The following is a 27740-nucleotide window of genomic DNA, read 5'->3' as shown; positions in this document are numbered from 1 at the left end:
TTAACCCTAGGGCAGTGGCTGGATCTCAGATAGGAGCCACCCAGATTTCTGCCCCTCTCCCTCTGTCCATTTCTCTCTCTCTCTTTCTCTCTCTGCTGAAATAATGACTCCCTCTTCAACAATCCCTCTGCCCCACCTGCCACAACCCTCCTTGGAGGCTCCTGGCAGCCCCTTGGAGGCAGCTGAAGGTATGATTTGATACAAGGAGCCTCTGGCACAGGCTCCTGCAATATGCATCTGGCCCAGAGTGTAGCACACCTCCCTCAGGCAAGGTGTACCTCCTGTTTCCTGACCAGTCCTGCCCTCCACCCCCCACCCCCACCTCTGTTCCCCGCCAGAGTGGGGGCTCCCCTGCCCAGCCCTGGACCTGGGAAAAGGTACCAAGAGTCAGCTAGCTACCAGAATCTCTCCACAGACAACTTTTGGGGACCCACAATAGCAGCCAACGTTTGGGCAGGGAGAGGAGAGACCCACCCTCCTGGGAGCCCCCTCCCCATGCTCTGGCATCCTCAGCACTCACCCAAGAGCATTCTCCGCCTTCGCCTTCGGAGGCACCGCGGAGCGCCGTCTGAGGAGCGAATGAAACCAGCCAGAGAGTGACAGAGGGAAGGGGTGGGGATGCGAGGGACAGGAGGGGAGGGCGGAGGGAGGGACTCCTGCTGGAAAGCAGCGGTGGCAGGGCCCTTTCTCGCCTTGCCTGGAAGGAGCTGCCAGGTTCCCAGTTGCTCCCATCCCAACCAGGGTGGAAGGCATAGAGCACTTCCTGCCCCAAGGGTGGAGGATGGGGCAGATGTAGGGCCTGGGGGGTGGGGGGTGGATTCCATCCCCCTCCTCCCCAGAGTCTCGGGCTAGTGTATCCTGTACTTCAGTGCATTTGACCCTGCCTTTAGAGACCTCCAGAAAGGAGGGGCTACCAGCCCCTTCTCAGTCTGCCAGAAAGTTCTTGCTGAACTTTAAAGCCCTGCCTCAGGGTTTGCTGCTGCAGGAGCCCTCATTCCTACCCAGCCTTGCTCCATCCTCTGGCCCATCGTCCCCTTACATTTACCTCCTTTGGCTGAAGGGGAAACTGGCCCAGAAAGGCCTTACCACCTCATCCCAGAGCACTGGCCATGGTGTTGGGGGAAGGGGCCCCAGGCGGCTTGTCCCTCTTAGTCCAGTACCTGGACCATTGGACCTACTACCTGGGCAATGCCTGGGGTGGGCAGTGGGGCAGGGGGGTGGTCATCTGGTCAGCTAGAACCTTTCTGACATTACTCCCCTGCTCCAGACCCTTCCCTACCCCCCTAGTCTAGTCTCTGCTTTCCTCCATTGGCTCCTTCCTCCCCCTCCTCTTCCTGACTGTGGGCCAGCTCTCTACTCACCTGAGCACCTGGTGACTGGGAGGGAGTGGAATGGGGGTGGGGGGGAGGCAGCCAACCCACAGCTGGATCCAGTCTGGCATTCCAAGCCCAGGCCCAGCGCTAGCCCCCCACCCCCTCAGCATCCTGTCTCCACCAGACAATAACCTGTAATCTCTGGAGCAGCCAGTACAGCCCGCAGAGGGTCTGGGGAGGGGTTGGCAGCAGCAGCTCCTGAAAACAGGTTTGTTAGGAAGAGGCTCTGGGGGGACGGAGTTGCTGGTTTGGGGAGAGGAAGGAAACTCAAGCCCACGGCTAATTAACCCACCCAGACACAGATGGAATCTTTGTCTTTTGAGGACAGGGATCTGAGCTAAGCCCCCTAATTCTCTACCCAGACAAGCTTGCATTTCCAGGTGGTCCCTGGGAGGGGGGAGTGTCTGATGGTCAGGTTCGCCCCTGGGGGAGGAGGATGTGATGGTGGTCCAGAGAGAGTGTCACCTGTCACTGGCGGAGAACAGCAGCAGTCTAGACTATGTATACCCAAGGGCAGGCACCTAGCACTCTTGGTTAGACTGCAAGAAGAACTTACCAGTGGCATTCGGGGGAGCCGTTTCTCTGAAACATGCACCCAAAGGCCTTAGGATGGACTGAGGGGCCCCGCGGAGGAATCAGCAGCCAAGTGAGGTACTGAAGCGATTGGGGGGACAGGCTGGAGGCCTTCCAGGGCTTCCTGATGGGACTGAAATTAATCCATCTGCGGGGAGTGGGGGGTGAGGAGCTCATCAAACCGGTGACTCAGGCGTGACCTGAGCTCAAGGTCTTTGATCTCTGGGGCTCAGAATGCAGCTAGAGGCTTGTGCAGTCAAAGACTCTAAGAGGAGATGGAGGGCCTGATTAGAACAGGAGCTGGGGGGGGATTTGAGGGTGGGGGCGTGGGGGTTGGGGGGACAGCCTCCACCTGCCACTCTGATGCCTGGCCACCCCCAAAGCACCTTTGCCCTGAAATCCATTACCATCAGACTTCATCTGTGTTCTCCTGTCCCCCTTAGAGTCTACTCTGCACTCCCCACCCAAGGCCCCCCTGACCCAGTCAGAACTTAAGTCATATTCAAAATCCCCTTCTCTCTGCTCTGGTGTCATGTTGCAGGATGGTGGTGGTGGTGGTGGTGGGGGGTTGTAGTGAATTGTATGGCTGGGTCAGTCCAGGCAAGAGAAGGGAGATGGGAGGGATTGGCTTCGGGAGGCTCCCTTCCCCTCCCCAGCAAGGTGAGACCAAGTGGGAGATGGCTGGCATCTCCATTTTCCAGTGGAGGATACCAAGGCACAAGGCAGAGGAGAGCCATGGGTTCTGAGTACTGTGGAATCATCTGGGAGCCAGTCTGCCTTCTCTGGCCATCCCTCCCCATTCCTAAAACATCAAGGTCCAATGTCTCTTAATATATGCTGCTCTCCTCAGCAGCAAGGAGGGTAGGATCGGGGAGTCAGACACGCTAGGATCTGAACCCAGCTCTGTGCCTTTGGGTATGTTGCTAAACTCTCTGAGCTCCAACATCCCAATGTAAAGTGAGAACTGAGTGCCAGCATCTACTCCAGGTGTGACTGAGGAGGGAATGCCTTGCTGCACATGGAAGTGCTTTCCAAGCAGTTTGGGTACTAAGTGGACCCTTCTCCTGCCCTGGGCTGGCCCAACATCCACACTAGAGTTTGGGGCTAAGAGGCTTGAACCAGTAAACCTTTGTGTAGGTGTTCAAGAACCACCTAAAATTTGTGTGTGTGTGTGTGTGTGTGCGCGCGCGCGCACAGGCATGTGTGTGATCGTCAGTAGGGTCACTGAGTTCAGCCTTATTGGGATGGAGGTGCCTGGTGCCCACAGGCCCCACCCTGTGAGGGGTGGAGGAAGGACAAGGGGAGTGGGGAAAGATGGCTCAAGACACATACACACATTCCTGCAGAATGAAAGGGCCTGCTGTGTAGGAGACAGATAAGGTGGAGGGTGGGGAGGGGAAGCTGGGGAAGTACCTGCAGGAGGGAATTGGGGAAGCGTGGGCATGGGCACCTGCCATTTCCCCATGCTGCGCCCCTCCCAGGTGTTCCAGGCTCACTTAGGTATGGCTGAGTGAGGAGGCCTCTGAGAAGAGGGAAGAGTCCCCGCCCTCCCCCTCCTACAGATGGCCTCAGGGGCATGAGCAGGAGAGGGTCCTCGCCTCACTGCCTGTGACGGTCTGTCACCCTGCAAGCCTCCAGCCCCACAGACCCCTAATCAAAGTGACAGTTCCAGGGGGCCTCCCAGAGCACCATCCCACCCCCACACCTTCAGCAGCCTGCCAACAAACGAGTGGTCCTCCTAGCTGCCACAGACCTGAGACCTCACGTGTCTAGTGTCTAGCAACAGAGCCCTGTGGTAAAGGCTCCTCATATTTTGCCTCATGGCTCTTGAAAGTTTACTGTGACTCTGTTGTTCAGAGGATGAGGCTGCCCCAGTCAGCTGCACCCTAAGGGCTCTCTGCTCTGGCCCAGTACCCACCAAGTGCTGGGAGAGGCCTGCAGCATGGCTGAGGTCCCCTCACCCCCACTCCTAACCCCAGGGCAATTGCTAGCATCTTCTTGTTGGGGCTGCCTCTCCCAGCCCCAGCTCTCGGAGAATCCAGGAGACAGGAGAAATCCATGGAAGTGGGTGGGTGTTGGGGGGTCATGGCCTAGAGTAGCCTCAGAAGTGATGAGGCTAACAGCAAACAGGTTCTTGGCTGCAGCCTCCAATTCCAGGGTTCCCAGAAATCTGAGGGCCCTTCACCCTTGCACTAGGCATTAGTCATCACTCTTTCATGCTCCCACAGTGCTGCTCACTCCCTCAGCAGGGCTGTTAGAAAGGTCTGCCCCCCCCCCCACAAAGAAAAAGAAAGGTCTGGCCCCAATGCTGTCTCCCCCCCTAGACTGTTATACCCAAGGGCAGGCACTGAGTAGAATCCTGGCTCAGACCAGCACACGCAGAAGACTGGAGGGACAGTGACTCACTTCCCATTTAATCATCTGGAGAGGAGTAGCAGGCATCATGTCTCCTGGTGTCCCCACAACCCTACCCAGAACTCTGCGGATGAGGACCGTGGGAAGAAGGAAGCCCCACAAAGGGGTCCCCCTTCCCTTGGGCAGTCTGTCTCTGGCCACATCTGGTGCTGTGGCCTTTGCTCCTCGCACACACATCGCCTGCTCTCTCCAGGTGGGTATGGTGGGTGAGAAGGGGAAGAGAGAGGCTTGTACCACAGGGACTGCTGCCCAGAAGCAGGGCCTGAAGAGGCCACGTGGGGCAGGGGTGGAAGGGTGGGCAGCCAGGCAAGACTGGCCTTCCCCACCTGGAGCCATCCTGGGCACCTTCCTCTCCACATCGTCCAGTCACCCAGTCCTGCTGGCTCTGCTATAGAAAAAACCCCAGAACCTGTTTCCTCCTTCTTCTCATGCACCCCCAAGTCTTACCCTTCCCCCATGCTAGAGACATCTAGAAATACCGACAACTCCTGCTCAGAGCCCTTCAGTGACACTTATCACCTTTGGGACAAGGGCTAGACACCCAGCCTAGCTGTGAGGCCCTCATGGGTGGTTCCTGCTCAGCTTCAACCACAGCCACACACCCAGCACTGCCCACCGCTCCCGGCAGGCTGCGGGCCTCAGGCCCCATGGCATTTGCTCGAGCTGTTTCTCTGCCTGGGATTTCCTTTCCATCTCCGAGATCCAACAAGTGACATCAGTGTCACTTCTCTGAGGTTTTCCCTGACTTCTGCCAATTCCCTTCTGCCTCTGACTTCTCCAAGCACCGTTATTCTTACGTATTCTTATACCGTATTCTTCGAAACCCGTTATGATCTTGGACAAACTTGTCTGCATGGGTCTTCAGACAGCTCTTTCTTTGACAGGCAGGTATGCCACCTTTGAAAAATATGAATTCCCGGGCAAATAACTGTATGTTCTCAGTTATATGCAGAATCTAAAAGAGCCAGTACCATAGCAATAGAGATTACAGTTGGTTGCCGGGGGCTGGTAGGTGGGGACAATGGGGAGATGTTGGTCGAGGGGCGCAGACTCCCAGCTGTAAGACAAATAAGATCTGGGGATCAAGGGACACCTGGGTAGCTCATTGGTTGAGTGTCTGCCTTTGGCTCAGGCCATGATCCTGGGGTCCTGGGATTGAGTCCTGCATCAGGCTTCCCACAGGGAGCCTGCTTCTCCCTCCACCTATGTCTCTGCCTCTCTCTCTCTGTCTCTCATGAATTAATACATAAAATCTTTTTTTTAAAGATTTTTATTTTATTTATTCATAGAGACAGAGAGACAGGCAGAGACACAGGCTGAGGGAGAAGCAGGCATCATATAGAGAGCCTGAACTGGGACTCGATCCAGGGTCTCCAGGATCACGCCCTGGGCTGCAGGCGGCGCTAAACCGCCGCGCCACCGGGGCTGCCCTAATACATAAAATCTTAAGAATAAAAAGATCTGGGGATCGGATGCACAGTGTGGTGACTATAATGAACAATACTGTATTACCTACTTAAGTGGAGAGATGTTAAATGTTATCAACACACACACGATCATAATTATGTGAGGGGATGGAGGTGTTAACAAACCTTATGTGGTAATCGTCCTGCAATACATATGTGTAGCAAGCATCATACTGTATACCTTAAACTGACAAACGTGTCAATAATACCCCCAATAAAGCTAGAAAAAAGTAAAATACGAATCCTCCAAACAAACTGTTCTATAGCTTGCACAGAACTGGTTTCTATAAATAGCTAATGAATGAATGAGTGACTTTTGAACACAGACATATATACACACACGCATACACTCCAGAAATATCCATACAGTCAGATACACTCTTCCTCAGAGTCACACGCTTGGTGTCCAGCCCCAAGCGCTCAGGTAGAGGAGCTGGTCCCAGCATCAGGCCATATCCTGCCTTTGCTTATGCAGTGACTTCTGCCTGCAGTGTCCCTTCTTCCCAGGCCCCTGTTCCCAAAGCTCAGTGTGGCTCTCTTCTTCCAGGAGGCCTTTTCTGGCCTTATCCCCAGCGTATAATCACTATTTCTCCCTTTGTATCCGCATGTGGCCCCCACAACACTCTAATGTTCTTTTTGTGTCCGCCTCAGACCAAAGACATACTCCATCTCAGAGCGGGATAGTGAGGAATAAGATGAGAATTTGTCTCCAGTTCCCAGGGAACACAGTGGGTGACCCCTGAGTATTCACCAAAAGAACAGGCTGCCTTGTTACAGAGTTCAGAGTGTAGCCCTCTGGCAAAGCTACCAGCCCAGGCTGCAAAGTAGGCTTCTGGTGGCTACTGTCAAGAACCAGGTAGAAGTTCTGGCCCTGACCATCTCCCACACTGGGCCTGGTTCTGAACCTGTTTCCCCTGCCAGCCAGCAGCCTGCCTCTCCTTGTTTTCCCCATGGCCCCTATATGCCTGTCAGTTGGAATCACCTTCATGAATGCATTCACCCATTTCCCCCAGAAATCTGCCCTGTTGCCAGCCAAACCTCTGCAAAGTCACCCTAGCCAGGGAGAAGCAGAAATCCTGGCCAGGAGTCCAGCCTTCAAAGGAAGAGGGGCTTTCCCTGTCCCTCAGCAGGAGTGTCATGTACCTTGCTGACCTTCAGAGACTAGAGCAGGAGCCCAGGCTACCCCTGATCAGAAAGACTCTCCATGCCAGGGGGCTTCAGACTGGACAAATGTTTTAGGAGTCCTGGCCCCAAGAGACCCCACAGGGAGAGCTCTCACACCCCAAAAAGACCTGAAGAGAAGCCCTCAGTCCTGAAGACCCTCAGATCCTGAGAGACCCTATGGAAGGTTGTCCAGATGTGTCAGGGGGACTTGTGACCCCGAGACCCCATTGAGGGCACCCCAGACCCAAGACCCTCCCCAGAGAGAGGCCACAGACCCAGAGCCTATCATGGGGCCCAGAAGAAGCCTGTGGGAGCAGCGTCCCTCTGCCCCTCCACACTGACCTGGCCCTGTGGGGGTCTTCCCCAAGCTGAGCTGCCGAAGCCGCCGCTGGTGGGCGCGCCCCCCACAGTGCACCTGGGCCTGGGCTGCTGAGTTCAGCTGGATGTTGCAGACATCACAGAGAGTGTAGGATGGCCGCTTCCTCTCCCGCTTGGGCTTAGGCGGTTCTGAGGGCCGAGGGGGGCACTCCGTAGCTCCAGATGTGGGGGGCTCCTTCTCACCCGGGGGAGAGGGACTCAGTGGCCGCTTCATACCTGAGCAGATAAAGAGGGAGACCAGTAAACAGGCTGAGTGTTGTGAACACACAGAAGGAGCAAGAGGAGTTCAAGTCATGGAGACACCTCCGTCCTGTGTCCCAGGTGAAACTCCCCGGCTTTTGAACATTCCCAACACAAGGGTGGCAAAAGGGAGCATGGCAGGGTCCATTTCAAACAAAGCAGCATTAAAACACAGGGACAGGGAATCCCTGGGTGGCTCAGCGGTTTAGCACCTGCCTTCGGCCCAGGGCGTGGTCCTGGAGTCCCGGGATGGGGTCCCACGTCAGGCTCCCTGCATGGAGCCTGCTTCTCCCTCTGCCCGTGTCTCTGCCTCTTTCTCTCTCTCTGTGTCTTTCATGAATAAATAAATAAAATCTTTAAAAAATAATAAAAATAAAACACAGGAACATCTGGAAGAGTGTCACATGTGTCCACACACCCAGAGGCTGACACCTGGGGGCCTGGCCACAGAGCAAAGCTCAGAGAGGAAGACTTGGATTTTGGGGGCCGGGGGATCATGGAGGAAGAGGCAGCAGTGAGGTTAGGGGAGTGACACTGGGGGAAGCCAGGGCCCTATTCTCAGCCCCACAGCAGGCGCTGACAGTCCTGTGACAGGCAGGCATGTGGCGCTTGCTGCAACCACTAGCCAGAGGGGTGAGTGCAGAAACCCTACCTCCCTGTGCCCAGTGCCTGGCCGGGTGACATTCACAAACACTGACAGCGTGTGAAGCCATCCCCACCCCTGACCCACGTGGCTCCAGATGTCCCTTGCTGTGTTGGCCACCCAGGCCGTGGCAACAGTTGATATTTTCAGTAGCAACCTGGGCCTTCCTGCCTGTGTCTGCTGAGCACAGCCTCTTCTCTCTCTCTCTCTCTCTCTCTCTCTCTCTGTCACACACACACACACACACACACACACACACACACACACACACACCACCCCACCCCTCCAGACCCCTCATCTGCCACACACAGATGTCATCTTTCCATTCCAACTCACTTCTCTGGAACATTCCTGCCCGACTCCTCAGCTCTGACCTGCGCTATTCTGGGGTTGCCAGCTCCCTTTCTCACACCGAACTGTGTTCATTTTCACTTCCTGGGCCTGTGTGCCCGCTCCCTGCCTGTGCTGCACACGAGGGGCTTCCTGCGGGCAGGGCCTGAGCCTCGCTGGCGGGGACACGTGACTTCCTCAGAGCCCGCAGAGGAAACCCCCCCTGAGGACACCTTGATTTTGGACCTCTAGCTTCCGGGACGTGAGGCAATACATTTCTGTTGTGCAGGCCACCTGGTGCGACGGAACTAAGAAACTGCTACGTGGAAGGCCGGACCCGCGGGCTTTCCTGGGTGCCTGAGCGCGGCGGCCCGCGAGCCTGGGGCCCCGGCGAGGATGCAGTACCAGCGACAGCCTCCAGGTGGCGCAGCGAACAGCTCGCGGGAAGCTAAGGGCTGGAGCTCCGGACCCTTCCCGGGAAGGAGGACCCCGCTCCTGCACTCCCGGGGCAGGCAGGCTGCCACCCCTACCCCGAGCTCCGCCAGCCTCCCGGGCACTGTGTCTGGGGTCCAGGGCACAGTTCTGCTCACAGAGGGCACCCTGGGAGGTCACTCCCATCACCTTGTGAGGGACCCCCTCCTAGGCTGAGTCCCCACCTCCATTCTGCACTTTCTCAGCTCTAGGTGGAGGTTCTCAGAGTCACATTCCTGCCTGCACGAGTCGTCCCCCACTCTGGCAGCAGGAGGAAGGACCAGGGAGAAAGTTCGGGGTGCAAGTGTTTTAGGAGGGGTCCAACGTGCCAGTGGGGAAGAGGCTTCAGGGGCCTGAGATTTTCCTGGCCACCCCTAGGAGGAGAATGGCCGGCCCGGCCAGGGAGGGGACAGGGGGATTTTGAAATCTTGGTGCAACTTATGACAGGCAGGCTGAGGACATGGCCCAAGAGAGCCGACAAATATCTGCCGGGGGCTGATTAAACCTCTGTGATATACAGCCTCTGGGCTCACAGGGCCTGCCTGGATTCCGGGGCTAATTGTGTTCCTCTGGCCAGGCTGCTGGCCTGCTGCAACCTGCCCTGCCTGACCCAGCCTTCCCAGCTGTCCCCTCAGGAGCCACACCAACCCAGCTAAGCCATGATTCCCAGCCAGAAAATGTGGAGGAGTGGACACTTTTGAGGGCGCATACACATCTGTCTAACCCCTGCGGTTAGCATCAGCAGGCCAGCACCCCCTGCCCTGGTCCCTATAAAGAAGCAGGATGACTCACCCTAGCTGGACCTATACTTGGACAGGGCCTGGCTGCTGCATTTTCTTTTACAGAAAAGGAAATTGAGTCCCAGAATAGGGGGGTGGACTTGCTTCAAAGTACATGGAAACACAGTGAAGAGCTGTTTCTAGAAGCTTCCTTGACTACTTCTTTACCCAGCTGCCCAGGCCACCTCTTTAGATTTACAACCCCATTTATTGAGAGCTTACTATGTGCCAGGCGCTTTATACATAGGATCTCTTTTAAACTTCATAACAACCCCATGAGGTGGGCACTATTATTAACCTATTATCCCACCTCATAGATTAGAGAACAGGCATTGAGAAGTTTCGTAGCCAGACAATCTGACCCTGGAGCCCAAATCCTTAACCACTGACCTATCCTACCTCTCCTTAAAGCCTGCCAAGCCCTCTTTTGAACTTCTAGTTGGGGGTGGGGGTGTTACAGATTCTAGGAAACTCCTGAGAAGACCCTACAGATTCTAGGAAACTCCTGAGAAGACCCTCGAGATGCCCAGCCCCTAACAGGGGCCACACCCTGGCCAGAAGGGGTTGGAGCCAGAGAGGCTGGGAGGGAGGGATGTGAAGAAAGCCCAAGAACAGAACCTCAGCTGAGTTCTGGAAAGACCAAGTGAAAGCAGGGGAAAGAGCATGCACGTACCCAGGTGTCTGTCTGCGGTTTGCACAGGAAGGGGGTAAAGCCCTCCTGCTCCCACATTCCCTGAGAGAGGGCTAGAGCTGCAGCAGGGTTGGATTGTGGAGGGAGCCACTCATTTAAAGACAGGTTCACACCAGAGCTGGAGAGCTGATGGAGGCCAGGGCTGCTGCCTGTCTGTCTGTCCATCCATAGGGAACTGGGGGGGGGGGGGTGGAGGGAGCACCCAGGCTCCACCTCCACCCCTTTTGCCATGATGAATGGACTTCAGCTTGGGTTTCCATGGGGCCCTCGGCAAGGCAGTAGGGTGGAGTTCTTGGCCCGCCTGTCCAAAGAGGGCTGGAAAGGGACCTTGGAAGCCACACAGTGCCAAGCAGGGAGTTTTTTCAGCTGCAGCCTGGGGAAGGGGTCCTCAGGAAAGAGCTGCTTTTGCCAGAGGGTTAACAGGAGAGGAAGGTTCTAGGCCTGTCCCCAGCCTTTGGCACGGCATGAAGGGCTCCCTCACTAAATCCTTAATGAGCCCAATTACACTCTGGTATTTTCCCCCATGCCTGCCAACATCTACCCTCCTACCTTCCCCAGCCAGGTCCTAGGCCCTGCCTCTGAGAAGGGAGCCCAGCTGGCTGGCCAACTTTAGGCTAGTCCCTGTGCCTCTGGGCTTCAGTTTTCCCTCTTTAAAGAGAGGGGGTGGGGCCGGGGTAATCTCTCAGGTCCTTTGCAGGCTGTGTTGCCACTGCAACACAGAGCAGCTGCTTCTAAGGTGGGGGTGAGGGGAAGACCAGGTCGTATTTGTCTGTTCCAGCCACCAGAGGAAGGCGGGGTGGGTATGGAGAAAGACCTGGTGAGTGCTCCTTGCCCTCTGGCCAAACAGCATCTCCATTAACCCTCACAACAACCCTGTGAGGCTTTACAAATGAGGAAATGAAGGCTCAGAGTCGAAAAGAGAGGCAGGTGAGTGGGGCCAGTCCTCTCCCATCACGTGATGCGGGGGGGGGGGTGCACACCATGGCAGCCCCCATCCCTCTCACTCACAGGATCACCAACAGGAGTTGGGGATCCTGCCCTTCCCCACCAACCCAGCTGCAGAGAGAAGTGTCTGGAAGAAGAGAGGCCTTGTCTGTTCTTGTCCTAGCAGAGTGTGAGCCCTCCTGGGCCCGGGTCAGTGCCCCTGAGGAGCCACCACTGAGCATTTTGGTCTCTCCTGCCACCTCCCCACTCCCAAGGCTGACAGCTTTCTAGGGTGAGGAGGAGGGTATTAGCCACTTCAGTGCATGGCCACTAACAGGGTGGCATCTGCCCCAGCCATCCTGTGGGCTCAGAGAGCTGGAGTCACACCCAGGTCACACCCAAGACTCCCTGGAGGAGCCAGAGACTCCCACCTAGAGGAGTAGGATGGCCCTTTGGGACCTGCCATGCCAACCCCCAGCCCATACCTCCCTGCTTTGTCAGGGTGGGAGGCCCTGGGATGGGGCAACAGCTCCTCCACTCCAGGTATCAGGAGCCAGCGGTGGGGCGGGGGGGGGGAAACCAAGGCAGCCATGTCTGTCTTCCCATCCAACCATCCAAAGTGGTGACAGAGAATGCCCAACACCTTCCCCTGGAGATGCTGGGTGCTGGGGATTTGTGGAGTAAACTGGCTAAGAGGTGCTGAAAGCCAACACTCAGCTCTAAGGAAGGGAGAGAGAGGGCATGGGAGGTGAGGGAGAGCCATGGTCCAGAGATGAGGTCACCATCCCCCAACACCTCTCCTCCCCCAGCCTGCTCTGTCCTCACCCCTAGTGGCTGGGTGTCCCAGAGGGCCTCCTGCCATCCTGACACCCCCAAAGATAGGGGCTGCCTCTCCTGGGCAGTGATACTCCCTCAAAAGAGCCTCAAGCCACCCCCAGGAAGGAAGTCCTTCTTGCTATCTAATCTGCAACTCTCCTTGCCTCTAAGATGATGATGGGGGGAAGGTGGTTAAGAAGAGAGTATTAGCCTTGGCACCCCCATTTCTAGCCTCTGTTGCCAGGCAAGTCCTGGGAAACCTGACCTGTTGTGCTGGAGATCCCCTAGACCCCCACCCCTCTTACCACCAGGGCCCAGGATCTTGGTCCCTGGTCTCCTCATCTGTGACCTGCTTGTCCAGCCCAGCTTTCCCCAGGCTGAGCGGTGGCTCCCTCAAACCCCATTCCCTGCCAGTGATGCCTCCACCATCAGCACTTCCAAGCTGGGGCTGGGGCGTGAGTCCGAGGAGCCAGGGGGAGGAGGGTTGGGAGTCCCCAGTCTGTTTGAGAGTTCTGGGTAGAAGGCAGGCCAGGAGAGCCCCACCTATGCCCTTTGCTGAAGATGAGGCAGCTGGGCTTGGAGGGGGAAGGGTGGACAGGAAGGCCTCCAATGACCAGGAATCATATCAGTGGAGGGGGGGGGCAGGTGTGCTGTTGGCACCCCCAAAAACACAATAGGCAATCACCCCTCCCCTACTCCTTCCATTCTACTTTATCCCAGGGGCTGATAAGGATGGATTGATTTGGGGGTTCTTTCGTTTCCTTAGGAAATGAAAGGGAGTGATTTGGCTGAGCTCCTTGTCTTCAGAGAACTGTCCCCTCCGTAGGGTGGGGGGTCTCACCCTCTCTGCCCTGGGGCTTCCAGCCTCCCTTCCCCTAGGGGGAACTGGAAGTCCTTCTTGCCATCTCCCAACCTCGGCGGTTCACTACGGTGCAGTTCTTGGCTGCCCACCTCCCTCACCCCACACGGTGGGGCAGGGTCCCTGAGCCCTACAGAGCCACCCACAGCACCCCCGCGCCCCGCTCGCGCCGCGGCCCCCTGGGCGCTCAGCCCCAGCGGGCTCCGTCCGGGATGGGCAGCCGGGAGTGCGGGCCGCGGCCAGCGCCGGCGCCTACCTGAACGGCGCTCGCGACCCGAGCGGGGCCGCATCCAGCTGCCCTCGGCCACCCGGGACGATCCGGATTCTCGGCTCCTGGAGGTGCGCGGCGGGTGAGTCCCGGCCTGCGAGTCCCAGCACGGCGGCCGGTCTCCCGAGCCCGCCCCCGGCCGGCCGGCGCCGAGCAGGTGCCAGGAGCCGCGCCGCTGGGAGCCGAGCACAGGCGAGACCCCGGGAAGGAGCTGCGCGGCAGGGCTCCCGGGGAGGAAAGACGAGGGGAGACCCAGGGGTGCTCCTTGCAGAAGGGCTGGGCCCATTGGTGAGTATCCTTACCCTTCCCCCGCCAGGCATGAATGCCCCTTGGCGTCTGAAGGGTCCTAGGGATCGGGAAAGGGAGTCCCAAAGTGGCCACCTCCCAGGGCTCTGCTGTGATCTCCCCACCCCCTTTAAATCGCCTCTTTTCTGGGTGGGGTGGGGAGCTCGGAGAGAAGGAGAAAGCTGACATTCAGGGAGCACCTACTGGGTACCGGGAGAGATGGCATCAATCCTCATAACCACTCTCCCTGAACTGGTTTGATCCCCATTTTACAGACCAGGAAGCTGAAAGACGGGGATGTTAAGTAAGTGGCCCGAAGTCATGCAGGAAGTGAGCATCAAGTGGGAGACTCCAGACTCCTAGGATCCCTTTCTGCAGGTCAGAGGAGACAGCCAGTGGGGAAAACTTCACCCATGCCTGCCGTTGGGATTCTTTTCTGATTTCTCCCAGGGAATCAGTGCATGGCGTCTGGCCCAGGGTGGTGGCACAGTGCAGGAGCATGAAGCCAAGCAGGGGCAGGCGGGGGGCCTCAGGTATGACCTCCTGAGAACGCTCTGCCGTCCTTCTGTTTAATGGAGAGGCAGTAATGGGGTAAGGAGGCGAGTCTCAAAGAAAGAGGATAGAATGGCTCTTGTATATCCAAAGAAGATGTGTCAGTGCTGCTCACCCCCCCATGGTGCTCAGGGCAGGCCTTGTGTTTACCAGGCCCTGGAAAGAGGAAGTCCCACCAAGGGGAGCCCTGGCCAAGCCTCGCCCCCTGGGGCAGGGCACCTGGCTGCTGCTCAGTTTCGCAGAACTTCTTCCTGTACCTCACACCCACCAACTCACTCCTGTCTTGAGGCCTTTGCCCCTGCTGTTCCCCCTGCCTGGAACGCTCCCCTGACCTTCACAGGCTTGTTTCCTCAAGGCTCAGGCCTCAGCTCCAGTGTCACCTCCCCAGACCCCACTGTCACAGCCCAACTATTCCTTGTTCCAGTCTCGGGTTTACTTCCCTTTTGGCACATCTCCCAAGATGTCCTTCTTCTGCTTGGACACTTACCTGTCTCCCCGTGAGGGCACAGCCTTTATCTCCTACGTGTCTAAAGCACCAGCCCAAAGCCTGATGCGTAGCTAACAGATGCTCGATAAACAGTTGCTGAATGAATGCATGAGTTCATTTCCACTCTAAAAGCAAATCCGTATTACACTGCACACTTCAGCTGGGGAATTGTATGCTGTGTGAATGAGATCTTAATAAAGTGGTTACTATAAAAAAGGCTCAGGGTGGGGCTGACTGTCATGGTACACATGCCCCTCGCCATCCGGCAGCACACCCGTCCTCTCACTTGATCCAGTCACACCTCTGACCGGCACAGTCCACATCCTGTGTCTGTCCATGGAGAATCACAGTTGCTCAGATTTGGAAGAGGTCTTCGAGGTCATCCTGTCCCCTCTGGCCTCTGCTTGCATATGCCAAAGATAGGGAGCTCACTGCCTCACAAGACAGAATATTCCATTATTGGGTGGTTGTCAGTGACAGGAATCTCATGGATATGGGGGGCTGGAAAGCTGCTTTCCTAGAATGCTCATGCACAGGTCCTGGATCCACTCCTGGGTCATTTAGAAGAAACACACACCCCCTTCCACAGCCCACTGAACAGGGCTGGCAGCTTCTTCCTTTCTTTTCTTTTTTTTTTATTCATAGAGACACAGCTAGAGAGAGAGGCAGAGACACAGGCAGAGGGAGAATAGGGCACCATGCAGGGAGCCCGATGCGGGACTCGATCCCGGGTCTCCAGGATCACGCCCTGGGCTGCAGACGGCGCCAAACCGCTGCACCACCAGGGCTGCCCTGGCAGCTTCTTCCTAAGGGCTCTCTTCTCCCAGCTAAAGAGACCCATTTCCCTCAATTCTTCTTCCCCTGAGATGGTCACCTCCTCCAGGAAGCCACTCCTTTTTTTTAAATTTTTTATTTATTTATGATAGTCACAGAGAGAGAGAGAGAGAGAGAGGCAGAGACACAGGCAGAGGGAGAAGCAGGCTCCATGCACCGGGAGCCCGATGTGGGATTCGATCCTGGGTCTCCAGGATCGCGCCCTGGGCCAAAGGCAGGCGCCAAACCGCTGCGCCACCCAGGGATCCCCCAGGAAGCCACTCCTATGTGCTCCTAGGACACTTTGTATGGGTCCCTAACACTTTACTTTTCACATTGTATTGAAATGTCTTCCCCAAATCCCGCTCCAGCCACTGCTCTGCACTAAGAGGAGGTAGTTCTAGGCCTTTATTCATGCCCTTGCTTGTGACCAACCCACCTGAAATAAGCAACTTAATAACAATTTGTTTCGGGGTGGGGTGGAGTGGTATTATTATCCTGGTCATATCCCTCTAAACTGATTTAGGCTTGCTTGCTTTTTTTCCTTTCCTTTCTTTCTTAGATTTTATTTTTTCATTTGATATATATAGAGAGAGTGAGAGAGCACAAGCAGGCGGAGCAGCAGAGGGAGAGGGAGAAGCAGGCTCCTTGCTGAGCAGGGAGCCTGATGCAGGGCTTAATCCCAGGATCCTGGGATCACAACCTAAGCCCCTGATTTAGGCTTTCAATGTCCTTAGAACAGAACAAGGGAGAGAATCACTTTTCCCCATTCTCAACCCTGTTTTCTATTCATCTCTTAACTTTTCTGCACTCTTGAGTCAGCTCTGTACAGAACTGGGGGTGGGAGGTCCATACCACCACCCCCCAGGGCTATTTTCACACGTGATATGCTGGCAAACTCAGCCTCCCCGTCTAGTCGCCAAGAGCAATTTCTTGCACTGTGAGCACCAGACCTTAGGCTTAGGCTTGCTGGTGCTCCCGTTCTGCCCAGCCTGTTGAAATCATTCAACAAGACCACAGGTGCCAGCTTAGTGCCACTGCAAAGACGTGGCTTCACCTAGATACCTAGGAATAACACACCCCCAAACTCCAACCCTGCACACAGACAAAACACTGTCATTAATTGTAGGCCTTCTGTATTCTTCCCACACCTTTATCCTCCCAGAGTCCAGAAAGGTCGGTATTTCTCTCCTTACTTTGAAAGTAAGGAAAGGGAGGCTCTGATCTAGTTCAACTGCCAGAGGCCACACAGTTAGAAAGGGGTGGAGTTGAAACCCACCCAAGTTGACTCCAAGTCCTACGCTCTCTGCTCTGGGTCCTTGTGCCTCTGAAGGCCTTATCTTAATATTCTCTGGGGACTTTTGTCCAGTAACAGTGGGATGGGAAAGAAGGAAACATGGAAAGCCTCTTCATAATAATGGGAGCTGGAAGTGCCAGGTGGTACTGGTGCTTCTTGCCCACCTACCACTCGCCAGAGGAGGGCTTCAGGCCCTGGGTTATTGCCTTCCCTGGTCGGAAAGTGACCATCAGTCCAAGCAAAGCCGAGTCTAGTTGGACCACTCAGTTCTCAGTACAGTCCAGTCTCATCCTGTTAGCTCCTCTTCCTCTGCCATATCTGTGAGGATCCCCCGGCCCTAGAAGTGTCTGGCACACAAATCCACCAATACATGTGGTTGGATTTGAGGAATGAACCAACTCTCATTGTGAGCACCAGAAATGGACGGGGTCCTTACTCTGGCTGTGTGGGCTGAGGCAAGTTACTTTCCCTCTCTGAGCTTCAGTGTCCTTACCTATAAAATGGGGTATGAATACATAACAGCAATGCACAGGGTAATAGGAGATCAGCCCTGCAGAGTGCCTGACATACATGCATTTGGCCAATAATATGAACATCATTAATGAGGTGTTAGGGGACCGGCTTGAGGGACAGGGCGCTGGGGCTCAGAGTAGAGACGGGACTTGCCTGGCACATGGTACCAGCTTGGAACTGGCCTGCACAGGACAGGAGCCTGGTTGTGCCTGCTTTAAGGCTGAGTCCTATTCCCAGCCCTGTGGGGCCTTCCCTGAGTGCCCAATAAATATAATTTCTCCCCCAAAATTATGAGATGGTTACACTAATCACTCATACTAATGGTAACAAGAGTTCCAGCTGAAGCAAAGCCCATAGCAAAGGGACTCAGGCAAGGAGCCATAGGCCCCTGCCCAGCCATCTGCCTTCTATTCTGCTCATGGCCCCAACTGGGCTTGGGGAATGCAGAGTAATTCCGGGCCCCTGGGTTCCAGGAGGGTGAGAGAACCCTCAGCCTCAGGTGGGCCTGTCCCATCCATCACAGCTCCTTTCTGTTCCCACCAAAAGAGCAGAATCACTGAAGACTTGAACAAATCTGCCATGATCCCTCCCCCAACGGGGCCAGCCTTTTGCCTCCTAAAATAGCCCAGAGCCACCATGTGCCCAGGGCGGCTCCCCACTGGTTGCAAATCCCCCTGAAATTAAATCCCCATCCTGCCCCAAGCAGGATGGCACCACCTCCTACCCTGCTGAGCTCCAGGGCTGGCCAGGCTCCCCCCAGTGGAAACCGGGACAGTCGTCCTTCACAGTGACCGAGACATAAATCCCCAAATAATGAGACAGGCGCTGGGAACACAGAACCAGACACGGTGTTAATTGGTTTACTTCTGGGCAGGCATGATGTGGAGGCAACGGCAGCAGGCCTCGGTTTCCCGGACAGCAAAATGGAGCGGGGGCTGTCATGACTTCCTGCATCCCTGGCTGGGCTGACTTTCTATGCCCTCTGACCGGCCTCCCACCCAGACTCATGGGCAGCTCTTTCCTACCTGCCCAGAACACTAACTACGCAGATGTCGAAGGGAAGGATCGGGATCCAGTTGTCCAGGTCTGGAGGTAGGGAGGCCCAAATCATCCCTCCCACGATCTAGAACCATCTTCTTTCTACTAAAACCAAACCAAAAGGCTCAGTCCACCTCAGCATACATGAGGATAGGGGGCGGGGAGGCAGGAGGGCCCAGTGGAGCCCCCCTGTTCCTCATGTGAGACTGGTGATGGATTCTTGGATGAGCATGAGGTCCTCAGTCTGCAGTGATCAGGACGAGATTATCACATTAAACTTTAAAAGTCTTTGCTCAAAAAGAAGCAGCAGCAGCTGACACCATTGACTCCCCCAACCGCCACCATCACCTTCTCTTGGACCGTGGCCAGATGATCTCCAGATACTGGCCACTTGGAGGCTCCACTGCATTGGGCTAGAGGCAGGGGGATGACCTCTCTGGGCCTGGGCTACATCTGAGTTGTGGTGAGATGGCAGGGGGAGGAGTCAGGGAAGAAGGGTGAGCGTTGTCTGGGGGAGTAGTTTGAAGGGCCTCAGGGGAACTCAAGGAACTTGAGATTGGGCAAACCTGCACTTGGTACAACTCTGCCACTTACTACCCTGTGCCCAGGAACGCACCCCTTTGCTCCACACCTTAGTTTCCTGGTCTGTGAAATGGGGATAACCATAACGATAACCATTAGTAACTCCCCTGACCCAAGGCTGACAGCTGAGGAGATTAACTAAGATAATATACAGACAAAACCCTGCAAGCTGTAAAGAGCCATGGTGGTGTGAAGGATGGCATTGCTAGTTACAGCAGGAGGGACAAAGATAGGGCTGTAGAAAGAACTTCCTCACAGCTGTGCATGGGAGACCAATGGGGGCAAGAAGAGAGACAAGGCCAATGGGCCTGGGTGGGACCCCCAAAATGTCACCCACAATTCCCCTTTCCGCCCAGGGTGCCCATCCCCATGTCCAGACCAAACACCTCCCCTCCTGCCCATCATCTTGCCTTGCAAGGCTGCCAGCCTGTCCTCACTCTTTCCTGGTCCAAAGCTATATCCAACCTGTGCTTGTTGCCAATGCAACGGAAATTATTTCAACCTCCTCACCCAACTTCGCAAAGCTGCCTGGGTTGTATAGGAGAGGCCAGAGCTAGAGGAAAGGGAGGTGGGAACTGGGGTGCCCACAGTAGGGTGGCCCCCTCCCTAGAATATTAACTTCAATAGCGGCGATCAAGAAGGCATTCAGCCTGCTGGGAGGACTTCCCCATACTGCCCATGGGAGGGAAGGGAAAGCCTGTGGGCCTGAGGGTCCTCACCTGGACCTTGGCTACCTTCCCTCTTACTTAAAGGGCTGCATTCAGAGCAGGCTGGGAAAGGCTTTGACTACCAGCCAGGATCAACCCTGCAGAAATTAAGAACTTTGAATTTTCTCAACCCACCCTTCATTTCCTGATGTTCTTATTTAGTTACTCTGTTCAACAGAATCCTCCCACCCCAGCCCACCCCACTGGACCTTGGGGCCCTTCCCCTTCCTCAGTATTAGAAGCTGAATCCAGAAGAATGGAGGCAGGGAGAAAATGACCCTAAGATCCCAGGGTCACCCTGAGTTGGAGGGAGGGAGATGGTGGGGTGGCCATGGTCTACCTTGCTGGCCAGGGAGAAGTGCCGACCACATCAAGGAGTCCTCCTTTCAAATCCGCTGGAGGGGGGTGGAAGCACTCGGCCCTTGCAGGCCATGAAGGAGTCCTTTCAAAACGAGCCAAGAAGTTCCAAGAACGCCCCCGGATGGGCTGCTCAACATGTCCCCTGGCCCCCAGGCTGCTTCCCATGGCAGGGCTGCTCGATGGCCTCAGCTGGGAGGTGGTGTGGAGCTCAGGACACACCACGCACTGGAGTCATCAGACCTTAAGTGAGTGGCTTCACCTCTCTGATCTGTAAAGTGGGCCCAATAATATCTATGTCATGTAGTTGTTGGGAAAATTAAGAGACGATGTAGGGAGGTGCCTCCTTTTGTGCCTGCCACAGAGTAGGGGCTCAGTAAACTCACAGAATAAACATCTGCTGGACACCTGCTGTAAGTCAGGCTCTCCATTCTTCACCCAGGAGATCCAGCAATGAACAAAAGTCCTGAGGGGACTTTTATGGCGCTTGCAATCTGGGGGCAATTGTCACAGTCACTAAGTAAACCACACAAGGTCAGGGAGGAAGAGTGGCCAGCCTCCCTCAGGAGAGGACAGTTCAACCCAAACCTGGTTGATGTGAAGGACAGGCCTGCCTGAGTGTCCTCAGCCCTGGCTACTCACTGGAATCACAGGGGCAGCTCTGAAAGCATCTGATCGCAGGGCCCCTCCTGATCAGAGGTTCTGGTGGGATGGGGCTGGGGTGTCTCCTGGAAAAGGAGATTTTAAATTCTGCCAAGGTGATCCTGGTGTGCAGTCAAAGGTGAGAACCCCTTCCCCTACAGTTTTCCCAAGTGCCTATCCATGTGAGTGTCACCTGGGGGGCTTGTCTCTGGCATCCTGTGCTGAGCCACAACTTTAGGGGCTCAGATTTAGGGGCTGGGGTGAGGCCCAGCATCTGCCTTTCTAAAAAGTACCCGGGTAATTCTGAAAATTAGGCAGATCTTGAGATGTGTCTAGAAGATGAAGTCTGAGCTCAGAGCTTGGCACTGAGAGCCCCCCACTACTCACCCCAGCCATGCCCCCACAGGACCTCCTGCGGCTTCAGGACACACTGACCCGTCTCTGCCCTCAGTCTGGGAAGCGCCTTCTTTCTCCCCATCAGGTCCTGAGCATGTTCCTAGGCTTGTCATGGAGCCCGAAGGTCCTCACTGCTGTGGGCTTGGGATCTGTTTCCTTGCCAACCTCAGCCCCTTGGCTGAAGCCCCTGTGTCATTCTGTCCATGCTTCACGCCCGGCCAGACCCGGGGCTCTCGGGTAGGGCTGGCTTCTCCGACCACATGGCACAAGGGTATGCCTCATCCTAGTTGAAGGAATAGCAAATCTACCCCCGCCTCTTCTGGGCACAGATGCCCTCATAACTGTGCCAAAGGTGATAGGGTTGTGACCTGCTCTGAGAGATCCATGCTGTGTCCCTTCCCCAGGTCTCTGATCCTGGGCTCCTCTTGTACAGTCTGACTCTCTCTCTCTCCTATTGCACTCTTCCCTGCCCCAGGGGCCAGGCCCTGGGAGGGGAGACATTGCACAGTTGGGTTCTCCAAGGCAAAAGTGTGCCAGCATACACCCCTACCCTTGTTGAAGAATCAGGGCCCCCCCACTCCAGGTGTCTGGCATGGTAGCCACTCCTTTCTCTTTGGAAGCAACATAGTAGGGCAGCCTGGGTGGCTCAGCGGTTTAGCACTGCCTTCGGCCCAAGGTGTGATCCTAGAGACCCGGGATCGAGTTCCACATCGGGCTCCCTGAGTGGAGCCTGATTCTCCCTCTGCCTGTGTCTCTGCCTCTCTTTCTCTCTCTCTCTCTCTCTCTCTCTCTCTCTCTCTCTGTGTCTCATGAATAAATAAATAATCTTAAAAAAAGAAAAAAGGAAGCAACATAGTATAGCCATAATGCCTGGGTTCAATCCTACGTCTGCCACTTCCTAACTGTGTGTGACCTTGGCCAGCTCTGTACCTTGGTTTCCCCATCTGTAAAATAAGAATAGGGATCCCTGGGTGGCGCAGCGGTTCGGCACCTGCCTTTGGCCCAGGGCGCGATCCTGGAGACCCGGGATTGAGTCCCACGTCAGGCTCCCGGTGCATGGAGCCTGCTTCTCCCTCTGCCTGTGTCTCTGCCTCTGTGTGTGTGTGTGTGTGACTATCATAAATAAATAAAAATTAAAAAAAAAAGAATAAATAGTACCTCTCTCAGAGGGTTATTAGGGGGATTAAATAAGGCAATAGTCATTAAGGTCTCAGCAAACAGGTACATGGTAATCACTATGTGTGTTTGTTTGTTTTGTGTGTGTTTTTTAAATAATGTTTTAAAATACACAATTCAAAAAAAAAATACACAATTCTATGAAGATGTTGCTTTAGTCCATCAACGAAGTGGGCCCTGATAATGCACCAGGTCTGGGAGGCAGGGATGAAGATTCCATTTTACTGGTGAGGAAACTGAGGATCAAGGAGAAGAAGGGACTGCCTTGGACAACACCCAAACCTTGCATGTACAGCGCTTCCAGCTTCTCTCTCTAGTACCCCCCAGGCCCACCTCCCTCACTTCTCGGGCTCCTGGCCTGGCCCAGGTGGGCTCCGTGCCCTGCATTGACAGAGGTCCCTTTGTACCCCTGCCCAGGGTCACACCCTGAGCTCAGAGCCATAGCCAAACAAGCGCCTTGTGTCTGGGTCTGTCTCACCGCCAAGCCTGCGGTTGCCCTGGCCTCTCCAGCCACGTGCTCTGGCTGGGTGGATCTGCAGGCCGTCCCCTACCACTACCAGCCCCCCACTCCAATCTCAGCAGGGCATCCCTGACCCTTCCTCTGCTACATTCAGCCAGGAGACAGACTGGGAGGCAGCCCCAAGGACAACACCCCATCCTTGGTCTCCACCCCGTGCAAATTCCAAGTGGCCAGACTCTAAGGTGCCTGGGGCCCTAGTGGAAGGGACAGGCAGGGGCTGAGAGGGTGGGGAATGACATGGAGGTTGCTCTGGTTACCCACCCTTTCTGTCTCCCCAATCTTTCTTCAATCTATGGCTCCTCTTTACCACCTAGACTGACATAACAGCCTCCTCACCAGCCTCCCTGCCTCCACTTCTCCATCTCTCACCTTCCCAGTTTGTTCTCCATGCACCAAAAGGAGCCTTTCAAAAAGGCAAATCCAGTCACATCCCTCTCCTCCCCTAAACCTCCAAAGCCTTCCCTCTCACCTCTTCTTATCCCCAGCCTGGAATATCTGGCCTCTGCCGTCTCCCTTAAACCCTTCTGCTCTTCAGATCTGCCCTTCCACTGGACTCCTCCCACAGATTTACTGAGATAAGAAATGCAACTCTTGAGAGCACCTGGGTGGCTCAGTCAGTTAAGCATCTGCCTTCAGCTCAGGTCGTGACCCAGGACCCGGGGATCAAGTCTCAATATCCAGCCCCATATTGGGCTCCCTGCTCAGTGAGGAATCAGCTTCTCCCTCTCCCTCTGCCTTTCCCCCTGCTCATGCTCTCTCTCTCTCTCTCTCTTCTGTCTCTCAAATAAATAAATAAAATCTTTATTTTTTATTTTATTTTTTTAATTCTTTTTTTTAAAGATTTTATTTATTGATTGATTCATGAAAGACACACAGAGAGAGAGGCAGAGACACAGGCAGAGGGAGAAGCAGGCTCCATGCACCGGGAGCCTGACGCGGAACTCGATCCCGGGCCTCCAGGATCACGCCCTGGGCCAAAGGCAGGCGCTAAACCACTGAGCCACCCAGGGACTCCCCTCTTTTTTTTTTTTTTTTTAAGGATTTTATTTATTTATTCATGAGAGACACACACAGAGAGGCAGAGACAGAGGCACAGAGAGGAGAAGCAGCCTCCATGCAGGGAGCCCGATGTGGGACTCGATCCCGGGACTCCAGAATCATGCCCTGGGCTGAGAGCAGGCGCTAAACCACTGAGCCACCCAGGCGTCTCATAAATAAAATCTTTAAAAAAAAGAAAGAAAAACAACTCTCCTAAGAATATTACCAGTAGAGCTAACAACTGACAGCTAGAACCAGATACAGAAAAACTCCTCATTGACTAAAATGGACAGAAGAATCCAGTCTTGACCACAAATGCTTTTGAAAATTTAGATCTTCCAAAATTGGATGCACTTACTCAATCAGTTACACAATGGCTGAGACAAAGGCCAGGAGCCTTTAATTGATGGATCAAATCGCGACAGCAAAATCTATACCGAATTGATGTCGATGAAAATAATTCCAGTAAGATTAAAATGGAATGAAAAAAATGGCTATGTGTTTAGCTGTACCATATAGGAAAAACTGAAAAATCTGATCAAGGAATTAAATTGGATGAAAAGAGTTAAAACAGGAAACCACTTTCTAAAAAAATCTTCAGTGCTGGTATGTTTTGGTTTAAAATGTTTGCATTCAAAACATCCTGGGGTCCAAATGTCCAGGTCAAAAGATCCTACGCCCCTCTGATGTTTTTGTACCACTCCCTCCCCTGCATAGGACACTCCAGCCACACTGGGCTCTTTCTCTCCCTGGAGCACAGCAATGTTCCTCTGACCTCAGGAGCATTCTCATACCCTGTTCTTTCTGCCTGGAGCACTCCTTTCCTCCTAGCTCCTACCTTATTTTTTTTTTTTTTAAGATTTTATTTTTTATTTTTATTTTTTAAAAAATTTTATTTATTTATGATAGTCACAGAGAGAGAGAGAGAGAGAGAGAGGCAGAGACACAGGCAGAGGGAGAAGCAGGCTCCATGCACCGGGAGCCCGACGTGGGATTCGATCCTGGGTCTCCAGGATCACACCCTGGGCCAAAGGCAGGCGCTAAACCGCTGCGCCACCCAGGGATCCCTTAAGATTTTATTTATTTATTCATGAGAGACACAGAGAGAGAGGCAGAGACACAGGCGGAGGGAGAAGCAGGCTCCCTGTAGGGAGCCCGATGTGGGACTCGATCCCCAGACCCTGGGATTGTGACCTGAGCCAAAGGCAACACCCAACCACTGAGCCACCCAGGCGTCTCCCTTCGCTGCCCTTCTTAAGATAGATTTCCTTCCTGCCTCCCCGAGCTCTTTCTTCTTCACCCTCTCTTATCCCCTCCTGAATTCCCAGGGCAAGCCTAGCAAGTACAACACATAGTAGGTGTTCAATTCATATTTGTGGAATGAATGAATAAATCAGTGTCACGAGGGTGTGGGGCCGGGGAATGGGCTGGAGCTCACAAGGGCCTTTGAGAGAAAAAAGGGACAGGACAGAGATACAGTCTTCCACCTCTGCTCACCCCCCGCCCCCCTTACTCATGATTCCAAGTTCCAGAGAGCCCCATTAGCAGGAGAGAAGAGAGAAGACAATGTCAGACGTGTTTCACCTCTGCCCCTTGCCCAACTTCCCGAGGCTCAGGTCCTCGTGCCAACTGTGCCCGCTGCCTCCCAGCCAGGATGCCCCCACCACTGCCTGGCTCCCACTTTTGGCTGTGGGCTAGGCTATATGGGGAAGCTTCCTGACCTCCCCTCTAGCCTCCCCACCTCCACACCTCATCCTGAAGCCCCGGAATAGCTGTCCCAGACTCAACCAAGGGACAGTCGCATTCCCAATTAGCACCCAGATGGTTGAAACCATATCTAAAAGCTTCTCGTGTCCTTCTCCCCTCAGGAAGCTGCTAACTAGGACAGCAGATCTCAGAATGAGGTCACAAGAATGCTACCTGCCCCTATACTCCCTTTCCAACAGGAGACATGGGTGGGGAGCAGAGCCTCTTTTGGAGGCCAGTTAAGACAGAGGGGATGTGGGAGGGGGAGATGCAGGGAGAAGTGGGTTCTTTTTGCTCAAGCGGCAGGTTTGGCTCAAGCTGGTAAGGAGGCCTATCTGTGGGGAGTGAGGAGACCTGGTTTCAAGGCCAGACTCTGCCTCAGTGGGGATTTCCTTACCTCTTCAGGCGCTCAGAGGGCAGGATGAGACAGTTCTGTATATAGTATGGTACCACGATCCAGGCATGGACCTTAGACTCCCAAGGAGATGGTTCTGGAATGGATCCTGGGAGGTCCCGAGCCCATTAGAGCATCATTTCTCTGTTCAAGTCTCACGCTAGCCACGACTCAAGCCTCAGCCATGAGAGTGGATTAGGCAAAGGGGCAGACTTCTCCCACTCTCCGAAAACCATACGGGATATGTTCCTCTTTGGGAACCCCCAAAGAACCCAAGGGTTCCAGTTCCTAATACCTTCCCTAGATGTTTCCCCTCCCCAAGGTGAGGGATGGGGGTGATAAGGAGTGTGGCTCACACCTGCCCATCCTGCCCATCCAGTGGGAGGGGTGGCTAGCATCAGGCCATCCGGGGAATCATGGACTGAGGTCAGGAGGACAAAGAAGAGGCAGGTGGGACCTGGGGGAGGGCAGTGAGGGTGGTGGGACGTGCCAGGCCAGGACTGGCCTCTTGCCAGGGCATCTGAACTGGGGAGAAGTGTCTGTGGGTTTGGGCCTCTCCCCACCCAAGGAAACCTTAGTCAAATAAACAGCCAACACAGCTGCTCCTGTGCTAGAGGCCAGGGCAGTGAGGAGAGGCCGGCTGAGGTGGGGATGCCTGGGGAGAGGGCAGGAAGGCTGAGCAGGCCTCTCACCCTGGGGGCAGTTGGCGGAAGAGTTTGGAACAGGGCGGGGAGCATGCTGGTGGTTTGGAGCAGGAAGCTTGGGCCTGGGGTGGGTGCTCTGCGCTTGGCTGCTTCGAGGAAAGGGAAAGTGTCAAGTCAGGCCCACTCTGATCACTGCCTCTTCTGAGGGAGACTCCAAGTCCCCAATACCCTTTCTTTGGCTCAGGGTCAATCAGATGAATCAGACAGACAAGGGGCTCTCGTCCTTGTTGCTCTGGACCTCCAGCCCTGCTCCCAGGCTATGACCCTGGGCCTTGTGGCTAAAGAAGAAGAAGTCTGGAGCCAAATCCCCCAAGTTCAGAAGTTCTCAGCAGAGGAACCGGGGGAGGCAGGCTGGCATCTGTCCTCTCCAGAACCTGATATTCCTCCTCCCCTCTTTTGCCTGGGAGGGGAGCGGCCCAGAAGTGAGGGCAGCACCACACCCCATGCTCTGTCCTTCTACACATGCAGAGACATTTGACTGTTCTGTTCCGGGGGGACACCTCCCGAGAGTATGAGAGAGTTCGGAGAGACACACATGCAGACTTAGTGGCAGAGATGGAGAGAGGTAAATACAGGAAGACAAACTCATAAGATGCCACACAATCAGGAGGCATAGAGCTGAGAAATAAGGAGAGAGACTGTATGTGTGGGGAAGTGTATGTGCGTATGCATGTGTGTGTGTGTACACATGCATGTGTGTGTGTGTGTGTGTGTGTGTGTGTGAGACAGAGATTGAAGGGCAGAGACACACAGAGGAAAAGAAAGAGGGGCACCTGGGTGGCTCAGTGGTTGAGCGTCTGCCTTCGGCTCAGGTCATGATCCCGGGGTCCTGAGATCGAGTCCCACATCGGGCTCCCTGCATGGAGCCTGCTTCTCCCTCTGCTTATGTCTCTGCCTCTCTCTGTGTGTCTCTCATGAATAGATAAATAAAATCTTCAAGAAAAAAAAGAGAGACTTAGAGAGGGACAGAGATGCTCCTCCAAAGAAAAGGAAAGAGAGAGAAAGACCAAAAAAGAGATGGCTTTTCTCTCCCCAGAGACTGGGAGAGAGGAGGGACGGATGGAAATGACAGGCATCAGAGCAGGGGAAGGCCCAAGCAGGGG

The 27740-nt window shown here is 54.8% G+C and overlaps 1 protein-coding gene across 11 annotated transcripts in view; it reads right to left on the bottom strand.

Moving 5' to 3' along the window:
* Positions 1–27740, bottom strand: part of LOC112655269 (transmembrane protein C17orf113) — a 53257-nt gene that overhangs the window by 21750 nt on the left and 3767 nt on the right. For 2 of the 11 annotated variants that reach the window (XM_035721350.2, XM_035721351.2), the window contains exons 1-2: positions 13379–13551; positions 7334–7585 (exon numbers count right to left, since the gene is read on the bottom strand). In XM_035721350.2, the coding sequence (XP_035577243.2) occupies positions 7334–7585; positions 13379–13412 (286 nt within the window). In that variant the 5' untranslated portion in view covers positions 13413–13551. Of the gene's footprint in view, positions 1–520; positions 569–1929; positions 2076–7333; positions 7586–8588; positions 8738–13378; positions 13803–27740 lie in introns of those variants that run through there. The other 9 variants (XM_049114704.1, XM_035721352.2, XM_035721348.2 and 6 more) reach the window with 9 other exon arrangements.

The sequence above is a fragment of the Canis lupus genome, chromosome 9, assembly GCF_003254725.2.
Source record: "Canis lupus dingo isolate Sandy chromosome 9, ASM325472v2, whole genome shotgun sequence".
Classification (NCBI taxonomy): Eukaryota; Metazoa; Chordata; class Mammalia; order Carnivora; family Canidae; genus Canis; species Canis lupus.
Note: the sequence above shows the minus strand (reverse complement) of the source record. Positions and strands in the feature narration are given on the sequence as shown.